Source organism: Rhincodon typus, chromosome 27 (genome assembly GCF_021869965.1).
Source record: "Rhincodon typus isolate 14 chromosome 27, sRhiTyp1.1, whole genome shotgun sequence".
In the NCBI taxonomy this organism is placed as follows: domain Eukaryota; kingdom Metazoa; phylum Chordata; class Chondrichthyes; order Orectolobiformes; family Rhincodontidae; genus Rhincodon; species Rhincodon typus.
The window spans coordinates 34,210,942-34,238,577 of NC_063358.1; the positions used below are offsets into that span (position 1 = coordinate 34,210,942).

The following is a 27,636-nucleotide window of genomic DNA, read 5'->3' on the forward strand; positions in this document are numbered from 1 at the left end:
AAATGCAGCAGCTCTACTCTACTACTCCACTAAAGTAGCTATTTACAGTATCTATTTATATCGATGGTGGATCTTGAATTGCTAACCCCTGAACTAGAAAGATCTCTATATCTAGGCCTACAGGTGTCTTCATTTTCAGTTTTCTTCCGGAAAGCAGTCCATTTTGGATTATCCGCCAAATCACAGCAATGCACCCTGATTTATTACTGCAGAGAGTGCAAGGAGGCAGGTACAGAATCTGTCTCAGCCAGAATGGGGATTGAACTGTCGGCATTAATCTGATTGCCTGCTGGTGTTCCAGCAAACTGAGCTAACTGAAACCCATATAGATTTCTACAGCTAATCTATTTTATGAAGTAGTTACATGATTAACAACTTCAAATTAAAATTACAGTACCGTACTACTAAAGCTTAGAAATAACTAAATCCTGAGATCGTAGTCCTACCTTGTAATATATCCCATTGTTGAAAGTCTCTGGAAATCACTTTACTCTGTTGTATAGTATCAAATTGAGAAGTTACAAGACACCAGCTTATAGACCAACAAGATTATTTGAAATCACAAGCTTTGGGAGTGCTACTCCTTCATCAGGTGAACACTTTGGACTATAACCTGATGCCCTGTGACTTCTGACTTTGTCCACCCCAGTCCAATACTGGCACCTCCACATCATCGTACCAAATTGAATCTTGAATAGTAACATTTACGTTAAAGCAGCGTTACATAAATAAGTACATGCTTTTGACCATGAGTGGCAATTAAGTATAGTGCAGAGATTTTCATAAAGGCATACCATAGAATTCACTTGTAATGATCATGCAGATATACCAATTGATAAGTGAGCATCAAAATCACATCACATTGGAAACCATCATTTGCCAGTTGTTTGTAAATATTGGCAAAGGTCTAAATTTCAAGGCACCATTGTACTTTTTTTTAGTATGATGAGCATGGCATTACATTAACTATCTCAGCTATAACAACCAAGCTTCATAAAAAAATGGTTTCATTCCTGCTACACATACTTGTACCATCATAATGAATGAATCAAGATCAGTTTGCGACTTTGCAAAAAAACTGCAAATTTTACTGGCACTCTGCACGAGTTGAGCAAGGGATATGTGTCTAATCAATACTGCCAGGTTTCTTCAGGAATAAACAGAAATAATTGGGAGGTTGACATCCCCAAGTGATTATAATTTTTTTAAGCTCCCCTCCCACTTCTGTCCATTTCCTGACTGATAGTGTTTCTGAATGTTCCTGCTGTCCTGTTTTGTGAATACAAATGTAAAATTCCTGTTCAAACCATCTGTTTTCTGCTCATTTTGCATTATTAATTCCACTGACTTGGTCTCCAAATGATCAATGCTCACTTTATTAAAACTTTTCTTTTGAAATGTCATAATAACACTTACTATTTATTGATATATTTCTGGCTAACTTTCTCTCATATGTTAAACTTTCCCTTTTTCTTAATCTTTTAGTCATCGTAGTCTCACCCATTTTCAACTGTCTGTCATGTTGATATTCTTTCCAATTACACATCCTGCAATGGTATAATCTGCTTGCAGTTCTGTTAATAGTTGGGAGGCACCATTTAAATGTGGTCCATGATGTCTAATTACCTTCATTCCTAATTGGAAGTTGTTCGCTGGAGGAGTCAATAATTGCTGCAAAATGTTGACAGCCATCATACAACAACCCCAAGAGGGATCAGGACCTGGCCAACAGGTTTATGATGCTGCCACAAAATTCAGAAATAATATTTCTACTTCAGACGCGAAGTTCAATATTATTTAATTGTCTCTGTATCACTTGATAACGCTGCCCAAGTTTAAACCATCTTTTTTCATTTTTCAATGCACAAAGCCCTTGTGTGGATATCATTGTTTAGATTGTTATCTATATAAGGCTATGCTAATAGTTTAATCCCTCTGAAAGAATATGTTCCAATTTAACTGCAGCTTTAAAATAATACAACATCCTTAGCATCATTCTGCACTGTTATCTTGATGAATATGCATAAAGAGGGAAAGGGATAAGATATTTTGAGGTGAAAGGTTTTGAATGATTTTCACAACCAGGTGCCAGTGATTGCTGTCTGAAACGCTTAATGACAAGAAACCCATTGTGAAGAGTATATATGAAAAACAGAGCAAGAGACAACGCTAATGCATGTGTCTTCATCAATTGAATGTCATTCCTGAGAGATTAATTAGTGTGCTTTGTAACTTTAAAGGGAAATGATGAAGCAGTTAGTGATATAACTCCACAGAGGCTAGGCTTCCATCACCAAGTCACCCTTTATTTACAAGTTTATAGTACTTGATACACATCCAGCTTCCTCAGTACCAGCTCTCAGAGTGAACATTTGGTATGAGAGATATAGTAGGAACTGCAGATGCTGGAGAATCTGAGATAACAAGGTGTAGAGCTGGATGAACACAGCAGGCCAAGCAGCATCAGAGGAGCAGGAAGGCTGATGTTTCGGGCCTAGACCCTTCTTCAGAAATGAAGAATTTCTGAAGAAAGGTCTAGGCCCGAAACTCAGCCTTCCTGAACATTTGGTATGCTTGCCTTCATTGGTCAGTGCAATGAGTATAGGAGTTGGGGGATCATGTTGCAGCTGTACAGGACATTGATTAGCCCACTTTTGGAATACTGTGTCCAATTCTGGCCTCCCTGCTTTAGGAAGGGTCTTGTGAAACTTGGAAAAGGTTCAGAAAACATTTACATGGATGTTGCTAGGTTTGGAGTATTTGAGCTACAGGGAGAGGCTGAATATGCTGAGACTATTTTTCCTGGAGCGTTGGAGGCTGAGGGGTGACCTTACAGAGGTTTACAAAATCATAAGGAACGTGGATATGGTGAATAGCCAAGGTCTTTTTTCCCTGGGGTTGGTGAGTACAAAACAAGAGGGCATAGGTCTAAAGTGAGAGGGGGAAGATTGTAAAGGGAATTCAAAGCAACTTTTCCACGCAGAGGGTGGTGCATGTATGGAATAAGCTGCCAGAGGAAGTGGTAGAAGCTGATACAATTACAACATTTAAAAGACATGTGGATGGGTATATGAATAGGAATGGTTTAGAGGGATACGGGCCAAATGCTGGCAAATGGGACTAGATTAATTTAGGATATCTCGTCGGCATGGACGAGTTGGACCGAAGGGTCTGTTTCTGTGCTGTACATCTCTATGACTCTATAGCTCGATAACTTCTGACACTCCTGTTTATATCGGTCAGCCAGGGCTCCCTGATTGGCCCAGTTTAACAGCTCCAATCAGGGAAGTCATATTCAATGGAGTCCATGTGGCTGACCTTGTTATAATCACTACACTTAGGCCTATATCTTTGTTATATTCTCAAACATTAGGTTATTGCTGACAATGCATAAGACATATTGTGCTAGTTACACTGGAAATTAATTTTAAACGTGTTTAATATTTGTGTATCTATTGAGTTAAATATCAACAAAAATAAACATACTGGAAAAAATTACCAATACACTTACAGTATACAACAACTTAGTAAACGTGCGTCCATTTATTTTTACATTTCTGCGTGTGAAATTGAATTTCTTGAGTCATTAACTTGTGTTATGGATGCAATTTTAACTTTGTGCAAGTGAATGAGTTGCAAGTGAATTAAAATCCCATTTATTAGTCCTGACTTTAACAGATGAGGATGGATTAGGTGAATTTGAGTACACGTTGTAAATCCAAAGGCAGCAGCAAACTGAAGGAATACTGAAGCATGGAGACCTGTCAATCTTAATGAAATCTGCCCAGTCATCCACTCAAACCCAGTTACATCCATCACCAGGCTGGAACTCTCCAGTAGAAGGCCACAGATAAATACTGGTGGGAATGGTCCCTGTGGTCAGTCAGTTTGTGGCTGGAAAAGTGGAAGCGTTTTCTGGTCATGATTCTTGAGGGGAGGTGGGAAAGGTTGGAACATAAGATACCCAAGACATCATTTAGAGGCCCTGAAGGATGCTCCTGCTTCTTCTAAAAGCTAGGAAAATGTACCTTGATAAAACCTATTCTTCAGGCACAGGATCCAGCTCTGACTAGTAAGGCTCTGGGGTCACAGTTGCTGCTAGTCTACTTAGGCTTTGGCCAGCATGGTGGCTCAGTGGTTAACACTGCTACCTCACAGTGCTAGGAACTTGGGTTTGGTTCCACCCTTGGGTGACTGTCTGTGTGTTGTTTGCACATTCTGTCCGTGTCTGTCCAAGTTTCCTCCAGGTGATCCAATTTCATCCCATAGTCCAAAGATGCGCAGGTTATGTATGTTACCCATGCTAAATCATCTATAGTGTCCAGGGTTGTATAAATTAGATGGATTAGCCATGGGAAATGCAACGTTATAAGATAGGGGTGTGGGTTTGGGTAAGATGCTCTTCAGAGGGCCAGTGTGGATTCGATGGACCGAATGGCCTGCTTCCACACTGTAGAGATTCTATGGTTCTAAATTGCAAGTTAAAGAATTTGGTACTTAGGATGAGTTAGGATTTTATGTGCTGATATTGGTTAAGTTAGACAAATCATTTCTGCCATAATACATAGACATATTCTATAGATATTCTATGTCTATACTCCATCCCAAAATAATTTTGTTAGTTTAGAAAATCCTCGGAGGATGGACAATTCATTGCAGGACCCAGCCAAAAATAGGTGGAAGGACAGATAGTATTTAACAGGCAGGGTGGCTGCAGAAAGATTTAGACAGGTTAGGAGAGTGGGTAAGGACGTGGCAGATGGAATACAAAGGATATGATCTTTGGTAGGCAGAATAGAGGCATGGACAATTTTCTAAATGGGAGAAAATTCAGAAACATGAAGTGCAAAGGGACTTGGGAGTCCTCGTCCAGGTTTCTCTTAAAGTAAACTTGCAGATTCAGTCGGTAGTTAGGAAGGCAAAATTAATGTTAGCATTTATCTCAAGAGGACTGGAATATAAAAGTAGGGATGTATTTTTGAGGTTTTATAAAGCTCTGGTCAGACCACATTTAGAGTATGGTGAGCAATTTTGAGCCCCATACCTCAGGAAGGATGTACTGGTCCTGGAGAGGGTCCAGAGGAGGTTCACAAGAATGATCTCAGGAATGAAAGACTTAAGATATGAGGAACATTTGAGAACTCTGGGTCTATAGTCAATGGAGTTTAGAAGGATGTGGGGGGTGGTGGGATCTAATTGAAACTTACAGAATACAGAATGGTCTGGACACAGTGGACATTGGAAACATGGGTTCTTGATTGTCAAGGGGATCAAATGTTGTGGGGAGAAAGCGGGAGAATGGGATTGAAAACTTTATCAATCATTATTGAATAACAGAGCAGACTCGATGGGCCAAATTACCTAATTTCTGCTCCTATGCCTTATGTTCTTATGGTCTTGTTAATGAAGCTGGCTGAATTCCTTTCATCATTTGAAATTACACTTACTTGAGTCTTTAGGCCAGCAATGGGTTTGACTGCACACTTTTACCTTGGTGGGGATTAAATGTAGTAGAGCTAATTACAGCTGGCATATACTTAATGTAGGTGTCCAAAAATTCATAACAGGAGAGCGGCCTATTCCTCAGGAATAAGGAATGGATTTAAACACAAATCCTCGCTATGAAAGGGTGTGCTCTGTTTGTCCAGTCTCAGTCACACACCTTATTAACAATAAAAATAGGTTGCTGCTTCCAAGACACCAAGTAACATATCACTACGTCCCTCTTGAGCATCAGTAAGATTGCAACTCTTAAATTATTCCATCATAATGTTATTTTTTAATTCATTTTTAGGTCGTTTCATCTCGTAGATGTTCTAAAGAAAATTCCATTAGGTTTGCGGGGAGTTTGTAACAAGGTCTAGCTGTGGCTTTTGTAAGATGAAAAGCAACAAAAATCCCAGTTTTGCTGCTTTAATTAGCAGAATCCTTGTAATCCAAAACAGATACAGTCAGCTGAAGTATTCACCCACATCCTCACATTACAATCTGCCAAAAGTGGCTAAGATAATGAAAAGCGCATTCAGGCGTCACCTTCATCTTCAGAAAAAAATGTATAATTTGATAGAAAATCACTTTCACCCCAGCATCTGAGGGGAATATTGGGCTGAATTTTAGCGAAAAATCGGTTGTGTCAATTTCGAGGAGTTTCATGGAGCATTTCTCACACAATTCTCCACTGCACACCTTATTATGAATGCACCGTGCCTGTACGGCACCGCTCTCTCACTATCTGACACTCACCAGCGACAGAAATAGTCGGCGTTGCCGGAACCTTCCATATTTAAAAGGCAACTGAGCGCCGAGTCAATCTTGCTGGCTATGAACAGCCCTTCACAGTAACATTGTCGGTGGCAAACAAAACTAAACGCTTCCGAGGACACAGATTTGACACAGGTTGCAATAAGAAGTCTATTCAGTGGGATTCCCATTTAGTGGTGTTCAACTTGTGAACGCTCATTCTTATAAACACGGTCTCATCAAGGGGTGTAGTATTTTTAAAAAACTGACATGCAAACACTTTCGGTATTTACGAACGGCTGCTTTGCATTGTCCTGCATTGTGTTCCGACTTGCATACAAATCAACTTGTGAACAGACTCCAGAAAGGAACCCCTTCGCAACCCAGGGACTGCTTGTATTGATAAATGTAATATCTCTTAAATCCTCACCTGTCTGATTGACTGACACTGTAACTGTGGATACAAGAGTGAAACTACACAGTTTATCTGTCGTTAGCACCACAATATGTTAGAATTCTGTCTGCAGGCATGCTACCCTTTCCTTAAAGCCCAATTTAGCATAACATGTTATTGTTATTCAATGTGGAAGTATCATATGTTAGAAAGCTTCCACACAATTGATAATGTTAACTTTTATTGAAGAAAAGGAATTGTAAAGAGAACAAAAAAAAACAAGGGATAACACAGTGTGGAGCTGGAGGAACACAGCAGGGCAAGCAACATCAGGGGAGCAGCAAAGTTGACTTTCGAGTTGGGACCAAAACAAGAAATCTGCATTTGCTTCTGAGAATAAACAGGCGAAGCTTGCCTTTGGAATAACAACAAACTTGCAATCAATGTCTGATTGGCAGTGGGTGTCAATTACATCCTGACTGTCTTTTGAGTGCTCTATCATGGTGCTCCTACTCAACATCCTTGTCTTCCTCAGTGGAAGACAGCTCTGCCAACTATTTTGAGTCCATCACATTCTCTCTTTGCCTGCTACAGTTTTGTAGAGCACAGCATTGCAAAGACTATGCAGTACGCTCTGTCTGGAGTCCACAGCAACTCCCACCCTGGATCAATCTGACCATCAGAACCTTATCTCCAGGAGGCCTATTGTTTGTTCCACAATGGCCTAGTGTAATAACAAGCTACATTGTATCTACCTTTGCCCACAGACAGGAAGTTTGTTTCACACAGTCATCAGCTATGGTTGCAGAGGATACCCCTCGTTTCCCACAAACCATCTTTGTAAGGCATCCATGAAACGAGGCACAAGCTTAAGACTTATCAGCCATGTCACACATGGCTTGGACATTTACTGAATGGATGGCTTTCTATTGATGGAATCACGGTATGTTATGAAATGTGCTCTCAATATGACCTGTGTACTTCAATAGCCCCCTGCACCTGGGGAATCCAGCTATGTTGACAAATCCTACTACCTGGGCTGTGGCACTGACCTTGTCACAGGGAAATGAAATGAGGCAGCGTGATCTATCACAAATTGCATTAGTAACAGGTACCCGCTCAGACTTTCAGAGAGGGAATTGTTGCTGTCTATTTTCTCTCCACTACCTGGTAAATTGGCAAACTGCATATTAATGGGACGAGTTTAAATAACTGTTAAATGTAAATGTATGCAAGTAGGCCTCGCATTGTTCACTAGTGAGATTCTCATCTTGCCGTCAAAACGTTAGGTGGAAAATACGAAAAAAAAATTCAATGCCAAGAATCTAATTGTTCCAATCTCACCATATTTGCCCTAATGATTTGCCGTTGGTCACATTGCTCTGGAGCTGGGAGTATTCTGCCCATTGATTCTCAAAGAAAAAGCTTCTATTTCACTCTGCTTCATTGGTCCACGAACTTTCTGCATGGGACAGTCCATGCAAACAGTGACAAATTCTTGAGTTCTCCTGCTGAAACACACACTCCAAGCTTTGTCCTACTTTCTGAAAGACAATGGCAAGAATGTGCTGTCAAAATCTCAGCGAGGATAATATTGCAGTCTTTTATTTTGGGCAAATGGTTTTATGATGATTTTTCTGGGTTTATCTGCCCTTCAGATATTCACCGTCCAAACTTTCAAGTATTTTTTCAATAAGTTTCAGTAACAATGCATACACGATGAGCCAGCAACAACCATTACAGCATTGACAGCTCTTGAATCAACATATTACAGTGGATATTCTTGATGTGGAGATGCTGGTGTTGGACTGGGGTGGAAAATCACACAACACCAGGCTATAGTCCAACAGGTTTACTTGGAAACACAAGCTTTTGGAGTCTCGCTTCTTCTTCAGGTGTTAGTGAGAGAGGTGACATCAGACACAGAATTTATAAGCAAAAGATCAAAGGGTCGTAGAACTGATGCGAATGTACCAAACAAACCTAAGATGGCTGTTAAATCTTTAATCCGTTAGAAAGGGGATGCAGGTTTTGATTAATTAATACGCAAATCCCAGAATTTCTTTCAAATCACTGCCCCAAGATAGCTAAAGGTTTTATCCATATATCAGAGGTGACATCTCAGGTATTCTAACACATGAATATGGAGGTCCCATTTACATCACAACATGCCTCAACGGTTATCTTACAAACTCATCAAACATTGCATGAATGGCAACTTGAATTTAGCCAAGATGTAAATGTGTTGTTCAATGTTAATATTCAATAATTGCTGTGTAAATTGTACTGTCCATCATTAACTGCTTGGAGATACCATACAGAAAAGTACACAGTAAAAAGTAGAAATCTACTGAACTCATGCATTCTGTAATTCCTCCAGGTTCATTTAAGTTTCTCAGATAGACGTTAGCTTTAAAACATATGCATTATTATTCCACAAATTATTCCCTTGTTTTCCCGGCCCAAAGTCTTACCTTACGGCTGTTCCCACTAATAGACTTTAGCGTTGTAGCAAGACAGAAATTGATGGATTTCTGGAAACTAATTACATGAAGGAATTTGGAGAAAGTGCAGAAAGCTGACACTGAGACCAATGATCAGCCATGATCTAATTGAATAGCATATGAGCTCAACAAGCTGAATGGCCTACTCCTGTTCTTATTTATTATCATAGGATTGGCGTTTGTCTCCGTTCTAAAAGAAAACTCAAAGCAAAGACCAGCTTTGGGACCAATCAGTCTGCCTGGAGATTTAATGTAAACTTTCGTAACCCAATACCTGCAGTGCATGCAGATCTTAAAAAGATATCTAGCTGCAATCAACAGGAAAGAAAAAGGAAACATTTTTTATTAGAATTATTTGATTATGCAACAAAACTAAGATGTAGCATATCTTAAGTATATGAGGGAAAAATATTTGCAACTTGACATTCCCATATAACACATCAGCAAACACTTCTGAGAATTGCTATTTATCTGGCTGTTGCCTGGGAACTCCTCAGTGTTCAATCTCCACAGTTTAGTTGCAGTCCCTTTGAGCTTGTGCTCATTCAGTGCAGAGCACTAATTGTAACTATTTTCATTCCAGACAACTCCAAGTTGTTTGACTGTAAGATGCCTTTGTCAATGCTGATCATCAGTCGTATATACTTAAAGCAGTGTTTTCCATTTGTTTGTCAAAGGATAAGTTGCATTGAGTTTTGTGAAGTATTTCTCGCAGCAAGGCTGAGCACAGTTTCTCGCTGTATCCTCCCAATATCACAACATGAATTGCTGTCGGATCCCTTGTGGTGAGAAGCACGTCGAATTTCAACCATGTCACACATGCCATTCCCAGAGCCACTTGCTGCTCAGTGGATGTCCTCCCTAAGACCAGCATCCTTTGTGGCTACACTATCTTGCAAAAGCCCAATGCCCCCCTGTAGGAGTGTTGCACTTGGGGCTGTGCTGGAGACTGGGAGGCCAGCGCATGCTTCTCTGCAAGAAACCTGAAGGTCCTTAGGAATGGGGTTTTAGTGAAGACAGGAGTCCTCTTCCAAGAGTACCAGCAGAGAAAGCTATGCCACCATACCATGTCAGCCTGGTAGAGATTGCCAGTCAGGTCAGTGCCATATCCAGGTTGAGGAGGATTGGGCAACATTACAGGAAGAATGTCAATGATCTTCTCTGCTCTGTCAGGATGAGTGCAATACTGTGCTGTCTGTTACCCCACGTTTAACTGCGCCACCGCACTCACCTCCCATATTGATTTATGATCTGACAACCCCTCCACTGCATGATACAACTTCCCCACTTGGTCTGGCTACCACCCATCTTCCCACATCATTAACCCCAAATACCTTCCATGCTCCCTCCTCACTCCTAAAGACACCATTCCCTCTCCAGCTGTGCCATCCACCAGCATCTTACTCATTTGGCCCTGCTATATCATCTTTGGAGAAGGCATCACATGACAGGTTGGAACAATGGGACTAGTTTAATTTGGGAACACGTTCGGCATAGACTGGTTGGACCGAAGGGTCTGTTTCCATGCCGTATGACTCTATAGTGAGATGCTGTTGAGGGGTCTGTCCTCACATCTCTGAGGAAAGGACAATTGCTCTGGCCAGAGTAGACTGGGACAGCTCTTATGGGAATGCAGGGACATACATGTTCCTCCACCTACCTAAATAACACTTTTTATCCAGCTGCAATGGTCATATTTACCAGGCATCAAACACCATCACCATCCAGCAACTGCACTGCCTTCTGTTCTGCTGTCTTACATCTGCACCCACACTCCCTAGGACCAGCTTATGTCCCACAGAAGAGAATTCCTCAACCTCGCTGGATGACAGATGTATTGAAGGGATCCTCATCTGCACTGCCTCTGGGATCCCCCTTGGAACATAGACGAGGACATCTCAGTGAGCTTGATAAGTTCACACGCAGTGTTTCAGATGCCAGCAGCTCCACATGCAGACAAGGGAGCAATACACCAGGCCAAATGGCCATTGTTGTGGACCAAGTACCTGCGGAACCCTTGGCAGTAGATGACCCTGCAGCTGAAGTGATCAGGAATCACAGGGAGGAGCAGCAATGGCAGAGAAGATGGAGAGTTGCAGTCACTCCTATGTCACACTGCTTCTCATCGCTCAGAGGCTGCAACAATGCATGCCGTCCTGCGACCACATGTCTGCCTGCACAGGCAGCCATCATAGAGAGACAGGCACCACTCCTTCAGGGGCTGCTGGATGAGTCACCAACACCTGCACTCCCATGCCTCATTCATTGGTTGTCAGGAGAGAGGGCAGGGCGAGAGAGGCATGGATAGCCTTGAGTTCGGTTGCCCCTTCTCACAAGGAGAGAAGGGGGATTCCATAAGGCACTTAGCTAGAGAAGAGGCCATACACCAGGATCCTCCACAATCTCCACTCAGGGGACTCAGGCTAAGCCATCCCCCCTCCACCGTGTCTGTCCTTCTTCAAGCATTGGAAGCTCCAGCTGAGGAGGACCAACCTCCTCTGGTAGGAAGGTCTGTTCTCAGGGTTGCTGATTGAACCTCTTGGGTCAATGGGCCCCAATATGGAGCAGGCTCCCTCTGACCCATCCATGGACCAGGGGACCTTAGTGCAATAGAGCAGGAGGGAGAGAAGGAGAATTGATAGCTGGGAAACTCCTGCAAACAGTTTTTGCAGTATACAGTGTAATGTAAATAGTTTGTTTTGCAAACAATGTTGTGTTGAAAGTTTGGCTTTCATATAAGGCCATGTGAGTAGGTATTACATTTCATAAACCCTTGAGTTTCATTATTCACGTGGTTGTCCCTGTTTCATCTGTAAATGCTTTGTTGCACCTTGCAGCACCAATTCTTGGCCATTAACTAGGCATAATGGTAAGGGATGCACAGCGAGCGCTGCATACATCAAGTGGGAGCAGGGGTAGCATTGCAAATGTATGGCGTTGGCTCACTCCAAGATGTTAGGTCTCCCTTCCAGACATGATCATATTGAACAGTAGTGCAGGCTCGAAGGGCTGAGTGGTCTATTCCTGCACTTATTTTCTATGTTTTTATCTGTAGGGATATAGGGAAAAGGCAAGAGATTGGTACTAGATAATAGAGCTGATGGAGGCACAGTGGGCTGAATGGCCTCCTTCTGCACTGTAATGATTCTGTAATTCCTATTCACTGCTGCCTCCTGCTGGCGATATGTGTGTGAAGGATTTCTCTAGGAGTGATGGTGACCGGGAGGTGTGACCCAGAGATGGTCAATGCTGCACAATGGTCAGGGAACAGATATCCTGCAAGTTTGTGTTGCCAAAGAAACATGTTTCAGGACAATATTGTTTCCACGTGAACACCTTGTTACTGATTTAGAGTACATTTCAACTGTAAAGGTTAAAGAGAGATTTTTATCATAAAGGTAAAGAGCAGTTTCAATTAATGAACCTTGTATCAAATGAACCTTACTTATGCTAGATGTTCGTGTCTTCAGAATATGAAAGATAAACAGAAAATGATGCTCACAAAAACATTCTAATAAGGCCTGGGGGCCAAGGGAGAATTCAAGACAGGGAGGTTATGGCCACTGACAGTGAATTAAGAAAAAACAAGGTTAATTGTGCTCTGAGTTTGGTAAAACCGCAACTAGTGAGTTGAGCTGTTAAAAAGGTTTTAAACAAACAATAATGAGTGAATTTGCCACTGCCTACTAAGAATTCCACCGCACCACTTGTGAACAGCAAACAAGATGCAGTGAGATGACTTCAACAATGAGATGGGTCTTGTTAATAATCTCACCTGATTCTACCACGCATCTCACTATGATCACATCACTCAGATTCTGATTTTATTCTTTCATTCATTAAGTGACATTAAGCATGAAGAGCACAAGAGGTTATGGCTGCTGGTAGTGTAAGATGGCTGACCCAGAGCAGACCCTATGTTCAAATTTTCGGGTATACACAATGCCTGAGGATTGTCTGAATCCATTTGCAGCAAAGTGGAGGATTATCTCAGTGCTACAGTTCAACTTTATTATTTATATTTAATTACATCTTGGTTCAATAAATGTTAATATAAATACTACAAAATGCTAATGGATCTATCAAGCATAATTTGGATATTTGCAAATTTCCTCAAAAAATTGCAATGAATTGCACTATTTCAGTACTTTGACTTCATTGAGCTTTGAGCCTGTGCTCACTTCTCTTATCTGAAATCTTCAAATTCTTCTCAAGTTTAAATAGCTATTAACAGAGCAACAGAGAACTGCATTGTAGCGAATTGATTCTTCCTGGATGTAATCTATTCAGAGATAAAATATCCAATTTTAAATAAAACAATCATTAACTAATATTTCAAGCACAGCAGATAGAGTCATAGAGTCATAGAGCTGTACAGCACAGAAACAGATCCTTCAGTCCAATGCGTCCATGCCAACCAGATATCCTATATAAATCTAGTCCCATTTTCCAGCATTTGGTCCATATCCCTCTAAATCCTTCCTATTCATGTACCCATTCAGATTCCTTTTCAATGTTGTAATTGTACCAGCCTCCACCACTTCCTCTGGCAGCTTATTCCATATACGCACCATCCTCTGAATGAAAAAGTTGCCCCTTAGGTCTCTTCTAAATCTTTCCCGTCTCACCTTAAAACTATGTCCTCTAGTTTGTGACTCCCCCACCCAGGGGACAAGATCCTGTCTATTTACCCTATCCATGCCCCTCATGATTTTATAAGCGTCAATAAGGTCATCCATCAGCCTTTGATGCTCCAGGGAAAATAGCCCCAGCCCATTTAGCCTCTCCCTATAGTTCAAACCCTCCAGCCCTTGCAACATCCTTGTAAATCTTTTCTGAACAATTTCAAACTCTACAACATTGTTCCTATAGCAGGGAGACCAGAATTGCACACAATATTCTAAAAGTGGCCCCACCAATGTCTTGTACAGCTGCAACATAACCTCCCAACTCCTAAACTCAATGCACCGACCTATAAAGGCAAGCATACAAAATGCCTTCTTCACTATCCTATCTGCCTGCAACTCCATTTTCAAGGAACTGAGAACCTGCACTCCAAGGTGTCTTTGTTCAGTAGCACTCCGCAGGTCCTTACCATTAAGTGTACAAGTCCTGCCCTGATTTGACTTACCAAAATGCAGCACCTCACATTTATCTAACTTAAACTCCATCTGCCACAAATAATTGACATTACTTGGCATATTGGCATTTAAATATGATGAACTGATTTCAAGAACTACATTCTCGGGATAGAATAAGTTTTGCTTGCTGAATGACCTTATGTGTTTCATCCTTTCTTCCATTCTTTATTCTTGGAAGTCACAAGCTCTATAATTAGATATTTCACTTTACAGCAATTGCCTACATGACAACAATATTTGTAAATCAAAAAGTGCATTGGGATGTTCTGCAGATGTGAGGGACAACTGTAGTTGGAATTTTAGAAAGGTCCGAACACCATGGGCTATGCAGAAAAACCTGGGAGAATCTTGTAAAGAGTCCAATAGGTCTTTGTTGATATCAAGAATGACTAATTACATTTTCTAGCAAAGTTCTGGGCATTGAGGTGGGATTCTTATTAAGGAGTTATAAAATACCTATTAAAAGGGATTATTGCTTGCGCAGCCCCATTAACGGCAACTCTTGCTTCATTAATATGTCGATTTTTACCCTACCACCCACGACACAAAAACTGGATGCTGAGAATTACCAACATGCAAGTCTGAGTGAGTACGTGATGACTCCAGCTCACAGCTTGCACTGCCAGCCTCCAGCTCAGACACTTGGTAACAGCATCTCAGGGCATGTTTCATGGTCAGTGGCCACATACACAACCCATGCCTATGGACCTTGCCACTGAACTCATTACAATCCCTCTGCATCATTGTGGCATGTCTCTAATCTACATGAAATGCATTGCTGCATGGCCAAAGTGCGCTTCAGGATGCACTGGCAACAGTTACTGCACCACCCCCATCTCCACACACACACACTCCCACATACACACTCCCCCCCCATACACACACACACACACACACACACCAATAAACAAACGGGCACTCCCACACACACACACTATTCCCCCCCCACACACACACAGACACACACACACACCAATACAACCACACCAATACACAAACACACACACACACACACACACCAATACAACCACACCAATATACAAACACACACACCAATACAACCACACCAATATACAAACACACACACACAAACACACACACACGCACACACACCAATACATAAACACACACACACACAAATACACAAACTCACACACCAATACACAAACACACACACACACACACACACACACCCCAATACACAGGCATACCCATAGACACATTGTGATACACCTCTACCCACACACACATACGCGCACACACACACAACCTCCATCCACACACACACATAAACCCACATACTCATACACACACACAGAAACACCCATACACACGCACCCGCACCCACACACACCCGCTCAGTCAAACACACACACACACACACACACACACATGCGCATGCACACACAGACCAATTGTTCCTTAGAGATATTAACACATGTAGGCTATCAGAGATTAGTGACATGGCTTAATCTCCAAATCAAAGAGAAATCCAATTTTTAAAAACATGATTTGTTCTCCTCGGAGACATTTTGCCTATTATTTTATTCATTCTGTTCATCAGTGTGCTTTGTAGTATTTTCTATTGCTCCATTCTTAATGAGAAATTGCTTGTTGTGATGAGTTATGATATTTTTAATTGGTGACAGCAGCTTGATTGATTATCATACAGGACAAAATTAACCACACAGCTTACATGCAGAATACTTAGTGGTTTTCATAAAAGAACACAATAAAAGGCTATTCACACCTGATGTACCTGAAAGTGACATGCAGCATTATTTTACAAATATGTTGTTCAATCAAGTTTATTTATAAGTTCCTAAAATTGTACTTAGGGTCAATACGTTATAATCCATTCTCTATTTCATTTGTTTTGCATGCTCAGAGCATGGTAGAGTATACGGCAAAAAAAAAACAGAGTATATAGCAACAACAGAAAGTCAAGCAACCCTCTAAGCCTTCTCCATCATTCAATATCAACACAGGTGATCTTCTCCCTTTAACTCCACTATTCACTCGGTATCCAAAATTCCTTAATTATACTGAGTCTCTTAAATAAAGGGGAACAAGGTTTTGGGAAAGGATTCTGGATTGTCCAGTGCTGTACAAAGATACATTGCTGGAACTGGATGTGATACCAAAGGCATCAAGTCTTTTTGGTTCTGTTCGAAAGTTTTTCTAAACTTCCATAGGAAAGTGTGTTGCTAGAAGTGTCTTTCACATGGCTTGTGAGTGACATGCAAGATCTTGCTGATGTGCTGCCAAAGAGCTGGAAAAAGGGACCAGTAATTTTCAAGAGTATTGGTGATACTGAAAGGAAACATTTCAGGGCTTTGAAGAAAGAGCAAAGTAGTGGGCTTGATTGAATTGCTTTTTTCAAAGACCCAGCGCAAAGGTAGTAATGGACCATTGAATGGCCTCCTTCTGTGAAGTGAGATGCTGTGCCTTGGTGATAACACTGAGGCAGAAAGACAGAAAGGGTGAGCATTGGTAGATAGGAAACTCAGTTTCACACACACCCTGCTAAGGTTAAAAGGCAGGACTTGTGTGAAAATTTCCAACACATTTTCCCTTTAAGAACTGAATGTATTGCTGTTGCCTGTTGGGATGGAAAGGAACTGGGGAAGAGATTAAGATCTGTGGCATTTGGACAGGGGTATCTAATCTTGAGGAGGCTGTAGCAAATTACAGAGGTCCACTGGCTAGAAGACAAATGGGTTTGTTTAATGAGTTGAGCTGGTGAGAAGAGGTGAAGGTGCCAGGGAAGTGATGTGACAGCACTGACCTGATGATTTAGCAATCGCACATCTTGTCATCAGCTGGGTTTTCTGACATTTATGAATCACAGCCTACAGGTGCTGAGAAATAAAAATGCAGTTCAAATGGAGGCTTACCATCTCTTTCAAAAGTCGAACTGACATCATCTCCTGAGAACTGAATGTTGCCTCCCCCATTCCTCTAACTCACCTTCATTAAATCCTGGTGTGGATTGGTTGGAAATGTGTTGAGGTCAGATGTGGCATCTATCCTAGCCCCTACGCCTCCTGCACTACACACATTATCACCCCTGACCCTGGCAACAATGGAGTAACATTGGGTCGAATGACTGCGAACAACTGTGAGCTTAACCATAACCAAAACCCATCGATCTTACAAAGACACAAACTGAAAATGTAGCAAACACTTCGCAGATCAGTGGAAAGAGCAGACTGTCAAATGAGTGAGGTTTAACCTTTTACTTTGCAATGACTGTGTTTGTTGAAGCCAATGATATTAATGTTAGAAACAAAACAATAGTGACAAAGGATAGCAAATTCTTGACCCTGTTCAAATGCTAAATTAGATCATGACCAACTATTAGCTTATCTCCTCCTAGCTGCCTGGCTTTTGTAATCCTTAAAATGCTTGCCTAACAATGAAAGGTATCAAAGTCTCAGTTTCAAGCATATCCAGCCACATAAGGCATAGCACCGATGATAAAATTCTCTCTTCTCGAGCCCAAGTATGTGTCTGATTCCAGTTTCAATGGAACACCTTTAACTGTAGCATTGTGACTGTTTTTCAGCACAGATCTTCCTTACATTTTCTAATAATTGGGTGGCAATGCCAAAGGGGAGCATCCATTGCTAAATTGCCTTTAGATTCTACATCAGTCAGAGGGAAAAGGAGAATACTTTCTTTATCAGGCCTGGACATGTTCAATTCCGGCTGTCACCAACTGAAAAGTGAACTAATTCCTAGAGCAAACTATGAAGGCAGAGTGTTTTGTTAATCATTCCTTGTCAGCAGTCAAATGGTGGAAAGGTGACCTCTGTTTACGCTACTTCACAAAAGAATAGGTTTACCACTTCACTCAAAATCATGGACAGATGAAATATTCCTACTGTTTGTCGATCAGAGGAAATCTATTCTCCTCCACTTCCAAACACTTCCATGAAAGGCACAGATTGTGGTGAAGCATATGCTGTTTTTCTGTCACAGGAGGGATCTTTGAATTAGTGGAAGGTGGCACAGTGGGAGCAGAAGAGTTGGCCTTCAAATTTGCTGTCAATAACATCAACAGGAACAGGACACTTCTTCCTAATACCACCCTGACATACGACATTCAAAGAATAAATATCTACGATAGCTTTGAAGCATCCAGAAAAGGTAAGTCCCTGATCCAAAGGGTGTCACTTACTGCACTTTCTTGATTTGATTGTATTTTAGTATTCTGCTGCATTCACGTTTGCCTGTATATCAGCAGGATGTTGAGTGGAAGGGGAAAATTCTGATTGTTCGCTCCTTCAATTGAAGTCTTCATAAGAATGACATTTAGATGAGAATCATCAAGAATACTCCTGACTGACTTATTTTCCTTCCTTAGTTTTGGATGACATGTGTATTCAAGCTTTTTACTTCAAAGTCTCTATTACCTTTTATACAATATGTGCTGCCAAGAGAAAGAATCCCATCATTAACTATTCATAACATTTTGACTAAAAGCTCAGTTTATCCTTCAATATAAATGTCCTTGTGGAACAATAATATGTCATAGTTACCATTCCCATTCACAGCCACTTAAAACATAAAAAATGACTTTCAACCCAAAATGAAAGTACATTAGAACCTTAACACATAATGACAGACATGTCTCAGCGAAAGGAAAATGCAGAGACTGAATTTTCAAAGTCCAATGGTGGTTGGACTAGAAGCAATTTTGCTGGCACACATCCACCTAGATCATAGAATCCATTGGGTGTGGAAACAGGCCCTTTAGCCCAACAAGTCCACACTGACCCTCAGAACATCCCACCCAGACCCATCTCCCTAATTTACACATCCCTGAACACTATGGGCAATTTAGCATGGCCAACCCACCTAGCCCGCACATCTTTGGACTATGGGAGGAAACTGTAGCACCCCTGAGGAAACTTACACAGACACAAGGAGAATGTACAAACTCCACCCAGACAGTCACCTGAGGGTGGAACCAAATCCAGGTCCCTGGCGCTGTGAGGCAACAGTACTAAGCAATGAGCCACCGTGCCGCCCACCTCTGAAACATTTTCCAAAAGTCAGGTCACGGGCACAAAAATGCTACAGATCTGCAAGTGCCTGGAAGTTAATAAGAGCAATTAAGGGTGCTATTAGATTTCCAGCCAGCAAGCAGCTCTTCTTCAATGGGAAGAGGTAGCCTTCCAATTACAGGTTGGGGTCTGGTGTTCCATTGGAGTATTTAGCCACCTCCTCACCACCCATCCTCTGCCTGTCAACACTCAACTTCCACCCCACCCCAGTGCCCTCTACCCTGTCCGGACCAATATGGCTACTTTGCAGGTACTAGGTGCCATGTTTCCACCTCATAAGAATGGCCTGGTAGGTGTGTCTACTATTTTTATATTTCAAACAAGTGCTCAGAAAACATCAGGACGTAGCAGCGTACACACTCTCTGTTTCATACATTGACAGCTCCCATCTTAGATAGTGACGGCTGCCAACATTACTTGAGGGATTCTGATTGGCTCTGCAGCCTCTGAAGCCTGCATGCCTTCCTTAATTTTTGGGAAATTTTACCCTCTGGCCATTAATTGACTTGGCACCAAAATAAATCACCTCGAGCTTTACTTCCAACACGGTGCCAGTTTGAGATCTGGAAGTTCTCCTGATATTGGGCTCCCGAGTCCAGAAAGAAACTCCAGCCCCAGGTTTTGTCTCAAGAGAAGGAAGAAAGTCATTCTTAAACTGCTTTCAAGTGCAACATTTGGTAACCAGTGGGGAATAAAATAGAGAAAACAAGACTGTGTTAACATCACTCAGCCAAAAAGGCAATCTATAATTGAGTTAAAGATTTGTGGGAATGCTGGATGTGCAACATTCTCACTCCTGTATGTGTTACTACAGAACAGCTTTTTGAGAGGAAGGAAATAATTCATTGCTATGGTGTGATATATAATCAGGCCAAGGATTCCCAAGTAATTTAACTGAAGCCCCCCAACAAAGCAATGAAAACATTTTCATTACCTTAAAGCACCAAAACCACAGAGACTAACAATTATGCATCTGGATTAATACACAATGGAAAATCCGACTTGAGGCTGGGTGACATTAGGATATGACCAGAATCTGGAGATCCAATTCTATTTTTGACTCATGTTAATCTGTGAATAAGGCAATGTTGCAGGAATGGTGGTTTATGAGTTCACTAGAAACACTGGCCAAAATTGATCTTCATGATCCATTTAGAAAATCAGTTGAAGACAAGGCCAAGTTCAGCTTGCCCACACACAGCTAGCTGCACTCATGAAGGATGTTAATTTAGAGCATGAGTAAGCAGCTTCAAGAAATGGTGGGAGAAACTTGGTTTTATATATGTAATAAGGCAGCTTCAATAAAAATCCATATTAACTTATCCTCCCTTGTGCTGTGATTGTCTCCCCCACGCAAGTTCGAAGTCAAAACAACTGGTCAGATCCTAATAAGAAACATTTATACGTTGTTTTTAAAAGCTTATGTGATGATACCATGTTAAAAAGTTCTGTTTCTTCTTTCCTCCAGCCTGTGATCAGCTTTCATTAGGAGTGGTTGCAATATTTGGACCTTCTCACAGCTCCTCATCCAATGCTGTCCAATCTATATGCAATGCATTGGAGGTCCCACACATCCAAATCCGATGGAAACACCATCCTATGGACAACAGAGATTCCTTCTATACTAACTTTTATCCTGACTATGCCTCTCTCAGCCATGCAATTCTGGATCTTGTGCAGTTTTTGAAATGGAGGACAGCAACTGTGGTTTATGATGATAGCACTGGTAAGTTCAGAGCTGTATTTGTGAGCAGGTAGAAGGATGAGTGCATGAGATGGGTAGGGTCCTTTGTGTAAGAATAAAATTTAGAGAGAAGGTGATCATTCGATATGTCATGCCTGAGCCCGCCCATTGACAGACAGTCAAATGAGTCCCTCTTTACAACTCTTTCCCTGTGGTCCTGAACATTTTCCCTCTGCAATTGTTGAGTCTGCTTCCGCCATCTTCCTAGGCAGCAGTATCCAGGTCATTGTACCTCACTGTGTGTTTATTTTTCCCTTTTTAACTATTCATTCTTTAGTTAATATCCTCCAGTTATCAACTCTCCTGCTTTTATTATTATTTATCTAATCAACTCCCATTATGAGTTTGGACATCTCTATTAAAATTCCCCTTAAGCTCCCTGATCAAAAAGAAATAAACCCAGTTACTGTAATCTTTTTGCGTAACTAGAATCCCACAATACTGGTACCATCCTAGTAAATCTGTCTTCAGCCTCTTTACAGCCTTGAGATCCTTCCACAACTCTAGTACCCAGAATCAGACACATTACTCCAACATGGCTCAACTGATATTTTATAAATGGTCTGAATAGCCTTCTTGCTTTTGCCATGCCTCTTTTTACAAAGCCAAAACTCTGTACTCCTTTTTAAAATCAGCCTTCGCAAGTTATCATGCCATTATCAAAAAAACTTGCCTATGTACGTCCCCAGATCTCTTTCTTCCAGCATCTTTGAAATTATACCATTTTGTTTCTATAATCTGGCTTCAATATTCTCAGCAAGGACTATACTTTAAATGGCATCTGCCATATGTCTGCCTAGTTCACCAGTCTGTCTATTCCTTTCTAAAGTCTATTATTAGCCTGCTCATTGATTACAACATTTCTGATTTTAGTGTTATCTGTAAACTTTGAAATTATGCCCCCCACACTCAAGTTCAGGTTATTAATTTATAACAAAAAGAACAATGCTCGCAAAAGTGACTCCTGTGGGACACAGGCTAAGTACCTCGCTCTAGTTTGTAAAACAACCATTTCCATACATCTTCACTTCAATGCCTGAGCCAGTTATGTATCCAAGTTGCCATTAGCCCTTTGATCCCTTGGGCTCCAATTTTCTGAGCAGTTCTGTCAGGTGATATTTAAAATTACTTCATAAATTTATATTTATCAATCACATAACGCTCTTTTACCCTTACAGCTTATGAACAAGGCACACAAGTAGGCCAGTTGGCCCTTTGAGCCTTATCTGATATCCAATAAGATCATGGTTTGCTTTTAACCTCAGCTCTATATTCCCTATAATCTTTAATCCCCTTACAGCCTTACATCCTTGCCCATGATATTTCATCCTATTATCCACTTCCTCTGCTTCCCTCACCAATGCCCTGCTCCCTTTCCTAATTTCAAGAGCCTACAGCTACATTCGCAGTGCTTTCTGGAACTCATGAGCTGCAAACTTTTTCACCTTATAACTTCATCTCAAAGTCTCCTCAAAATGAGGTCTGTGGCTATTTCTCCTAACTCATACCTTGTCAGCTTTTTGGCTTCAAAGTAATGCCATTACACAGACACATTTTATACATTAAAAGAACAAGATAAATGTATTCATTTTATGTTGATAGTGTTATCTATAAGATTAGGTACTAATGCCAGGGCGGTGACAATATCAAAGCCTACTTTTGAAGGACTTCTTTAATTGTTTCTCCACTCCCTTCTTAGAATATCTTGTCAAGACTTTTGTCCTCACACAGGCATTACTCCAATATATATCATTCCCAGGCACAAATAAAAAGTGGTGTTGTCATTACTTATTAGCGATAGTTACCCTTAAATTGGTTACTGGCACATGTCGATATTCCGAAAACCTGATGCACAAAGCATTAGAATTAGACATCCCCTTGCTGAAGGACAATTGGAGATGGGCAACAGACACGTGAGGGAATCAACAAAAGGTAAAGAAAAATATACCTCATAAAAATATATTTTATTCCTTCCATTCTGCGTGTAGTTGATGCTTGTGTCCATGATAGTATTTGAAGAAGTGACCACTGCACTGCCCTTTTGAAGCTGAAGTCCCATCTTCAGTCTCCATCATGTTATGTGGCATGATCACCGCACTAAATGAAGTAGATTTTGAACAAATCCAGCAGCTCAAGACTGGGCACCATGAGATGCTGTGAGCCATCGGCAGCAGCAGCAGAACTGTACTCAAACACAATCTGCAAACTCATGGCCTGGCATATATCCCACTCTACCATTAACATCAAGCTGGGGAATCAATTGTGGTTCAATGAAGAGTTGAGAAGGGCATGCCAAGAGCAGCCCCAGAAGTACTTAAAAATGAAGTGTTTCCCTGGTGAAGCTACAGCACAGTGCTACTTGCGTGCCAAGCAGCATTAGCAGAAAGTAATAGATAGGACTTAGCAATTCCATAACAGATTGAAGCTCCACAATCCTCCCACATCCAGTCATGAATGCTGGTGGACAATTAAACAGCTCACTAATGCAGGAGGCTATACAAATGTCTCCATCCTCAGTGATGGAGAGCCCAACACATCAGTACAAAAGGGAGGGCTGAATCATTTGCATGAATTTCCAGTCAAAAGTGTTGAGCGGATGATCCATTTTGGTTTCCTCCACAGGACCCTGGCATCACAGAGTCAGTCTCCTGCTACTTAGATTCACTCCATGTGATATCATGAAATAGGTTAAGGCACTGGATGCTACAAAGACTGTGGACCCCTTGCTTCATCCCTTGACAAGCCGTTCTTGTACAGCAGTAACAACCTATATAACAATGTGTGAAATTGTACAAACATGCTCTGTATGCATAGAGCAGCATAAATCCACCCAAACCAATCACTGATGGTGGTCAGGTGATCACAGACCCAAAATTGGACATTCCAAATTGACCCACAGCCGGAGAAATCAGGCCTGTCAGAAAATTGGCCAAACTAAATTAAGCAGCTGCTGATAGCTATTGTCTACAGGGAACAGAGGAAACCAAGATCAAAGACAGCAGAAAGGTTCAGGGGAAACCAATTACAACTAGCCTGAGAACTGAGTGCAGGAGAAGTATCAATCAGACTTTCTGGCACCTTGACTTCAGCCAGTGGCTGAGGACGTGCTCTTTACACCTCCCCGGCATGGCAACAGCGAAAGGTATTGGTGCAGCCCGACTGGATGCTTTGAACTCCCTCATGATCCCATTGGCCAAAGGCCACAGAACATTCAGGAAGGTCTGGGTTGAGGGCAGACAACACACACCTGGAAACCAACCCCTCAGTGAAGACTCTCAGTGAAGAATCTCAGCGAATGCTCACAACGAGACTTGTAGCAGAAGACCCTGCAGCAACCGAGGAGAAGATCTGCTCTGACTTGCGAGATCCACCTTAATGGAAGAGAGCCAGCCCTATGTAGGAAAGGAAGGTGATTCAAATGGCCCAGCTCAAACACATGGATCATTGTGGGTAATATCCTTCCTCAGATGGGTAGAGCTAGATAGAGACTATACATTATGGGAATTTGGAAAATGCTCACATGGTGTTTTTAATGAAGAATATTTTGTTAATAAAATTGAGTTGAACTGCAAAATGAAAACTGTGTCCCTTTATCTACCTCACTGACAGGAGTGCTTGGGTCAAGATTTTCAGCACGGTGATGAAAGGTGTCATCAACAATGCTTTCAAGCAGCACTTGCTTGGCAATGACTTGCTCACTGACACTTACTTTGGGTTCCACCAGAGCCACTCTGCTCTTGACCTCATTACAGCCTTGTTCAAACATGGATAAAAGTGTTGAATTGCATATGTCTGATGAGAGTGACTGCCCTTGAGATCAAAACAGTATCTAACTGAGTTTGACATCCAGGAGCCCTTCTTCCTAACAATGTAGTCAATTGGAATTGGGGGAAGACCATCTGTTTGTTGGAGGTATTCCTAGTACAAAGGAAGATAGGTGTGGTTGTTTGAGTCAGTCATCTCAGCTCCAGGACATCACTGCAGAAGTTTCTCACAGCACTGTCCTTGGCCCAAACATTTTCAACAGACTCATGAATAAACATCCTTCTGTCTTAAGTTCAACCCATTCATGATCCCAGCGCTACTTCAATAGTTCACGTCCATGCCAGTGAGACCTGGACAACATCCAGGTTTGAGCTGACAAGTGGCAGACAATAACTGTCACCAACAAAAGAGAATCTAAAACTTTCCCCTTTACATTCAATGCCATTGCTATCTCTGATTCCCCACCCCCCACTATCAACTTCTTTGGGTTTACCATTTACTAGAAACTAAACCAGACTACCTATAAATTATGTGACTACAAGAGTAGCCAGAGGCTTGGAATTCTGCATTGAATAACTTACCCACTACTCCCCAAAATCTGCAGGACAATAGTCAAGAGTGATAGAATGACAGACTTCCCTGGATGAGAGCAGATCCAACGATACTCAAGAAGTTTGATACTGTCAAATCAGCTGGCTATTGCCATGACATCCACGACCATTCACTGCCTCCACCACCAATCATAGTTGCAGTAGTGTGTACCAAATCTCCAAGTTATATTTCAAAAAAATCAACAAGTTTCCTTTGTTAACATCTTCCAAACCCATAACTATTACCACCAAGAAGGACAAGGGTAGCAGGTGCATGGCAACAACACAACCTCCAAGTTTCCCTGCAAGCCACTCACCATTGCGACTTCAATATATATGACAGTTCCTTCTGCGTCACTGCATCAAATTCCCACCCCGCCCCATGACAAGTGGGTGTCTCAACAACAAACAAACAGCAGCAGCTCAAAAAGGCCGCTTGCCACAACCTTCTCTGCCAGACCTGCTGAGATTTTTCAGCAATTTCTGTTTTTGCTTCTGATTTCCAGCATCTGCAATCCTTTCAGTCCTGTTTTCCTCATGGGAGTTAGGCATGGTCAACAAAATGTACTCACCCAGCCAGTGAAACCCACACTCCTGAGTGAATAACGAAAATCCAGAGCTGAAAAAATCCCTCTCAAACTCCACAGAGGAGTTTTGGAAAAGTTACCCACATTTGCTCCTCCGTTACGTGGCATCATTTGAGTGGGAGCCCATCAAATACCATATGTAGACTCCTGAAGTTATGAGCCTTAATATACCCATTTAAAGCTTTTCATTTTGGTAAAATGTTTTGGACAGCTTTTATTTTGAGTAAGTGGGAAAGTATGGGTTAACTAGATGATGATGGAAATGATGATGTAACTCTGACATTAACAGTTGCACACATGCTAATGAGATTTGAGTAGATAGGATCACAAGAACTGTGCTGAAGTGTTATAATACAAAGATTAGTTTTCTGTACAATCATATGTGAAAAAAGAGTTAATAAAACTCCAGCGGGTCAGACAATAGATCGCATTTAGATTAGGCAGAGGGAGGGATATAGCAGACTCAGAACAAGGAATGCTGGTCTGAGAGAACATTCTTTACAGTGAAGGAAGTCCCCAATGATCAGAACTCATATTAGGCAGAATTTGTGAGAGCATAGATTTGTAACCTTGATGTCAGCTCAAACTACTCCCAATCCCCAATTACAGCCTCTTGCTCTTTGAACTCAATATCCTCATCTTTATTCCAAATCACCCACTGACAATTTGGTTAATGGCAATTTTTTGAGAATTTGTAGATTGTGACCATGAATCTTAATCACTCATAGAGTTAGTTGAAATAAACGCTTATGGGAATTTTATTAAACAATTAATTCATGGAAAGTGAATGCCAAATGGCCTGGCTTATATTTATGATCCATCTCTATTTGCCTTTGAGAAAATAGTAGTGAGCTTTCTTCTTCAACCACAACTGCTCATATGGTGTATGTACAGCCACAGCGCTGTTTGAAATGAAGTTCCAAGATTTTGACCCAATGACAGGTGCAGGAATAAGGCTTCCTAAGACATCTTGGTGAGTTGGTGCAATATCTCTTTTAGATGATACACACTGAAGCCAATGTGCATCAGTGGTCAAAGGAATGAATGTTGAAGATGTTAGATGGGGTACCAAACAAGCAGGCTGCTTTCAGTTGGATGGTGTTGATTTTCTTAAGTTTTTATTTGGAGTTACACTCATCCAGGCAAGTGGAGAATATTTCATCAGTGTCATATGGATGGTGAACAGGGGTTAAGGAGGCAGGAAATGAGTTAGTTGCTGCAGAATTCTCAGCTTATGATCTGTACAGTGTTTATATGGTTACTTCAATTATGTTTCAGTCAATAATACGCAGCTTGTTGATAGTGGGTTATTCAGTGATGGACATGGAATTCAATGTCAAGGACAATGATTAGATTATCTTTTGTTAGAATTGGCACTTGTCTGGCACTTGTCTGGCATGAATGTCACTTGCCTCATACAGCTAAACCAAAATATTGTCCAGGACTTGAGCAGCATGAGTAACTGAGGAATCATGAATGGTGCTGAGCATGGCACAATCATTAGTAAACATCCATATATCTGACCTTATGACGGAAGGAAGGTCATTGATGAAGCAACTGAAGATGATTGGGCCTAAGAAAGTACCCTGGAAAATTCCT

At 41.4% G+C, this 27,636-nt stretch overlaps 1 protein-coding gene across 1 annotated transcript in view; it reads left to right on the plus strand.

The window, feature by feature from the left end:
• The window catches only part of grik3 (glutamate ionotropic receptor kainate type subunit 3), a 437,968-nt gene that overhangs the window by 148,462 nt on the left and 261,870 nt on the right, over window positions 1-27,636 (plus strand). The window contains exons 2-3 of the mRNA XM_048613095.1: window positions 18,264-18,431; window positions 20,820-21,077. Of these exons, the coding sequence (XP_048469052.1) occupies window positions 18,264-18,431; window positions 20,820-21,077 (426 nt within the window). The remainder of the gene's footprint in view (window positions 1-18,263; window positions 18,432-20,819; window positions 21,078-27,636) is intronic.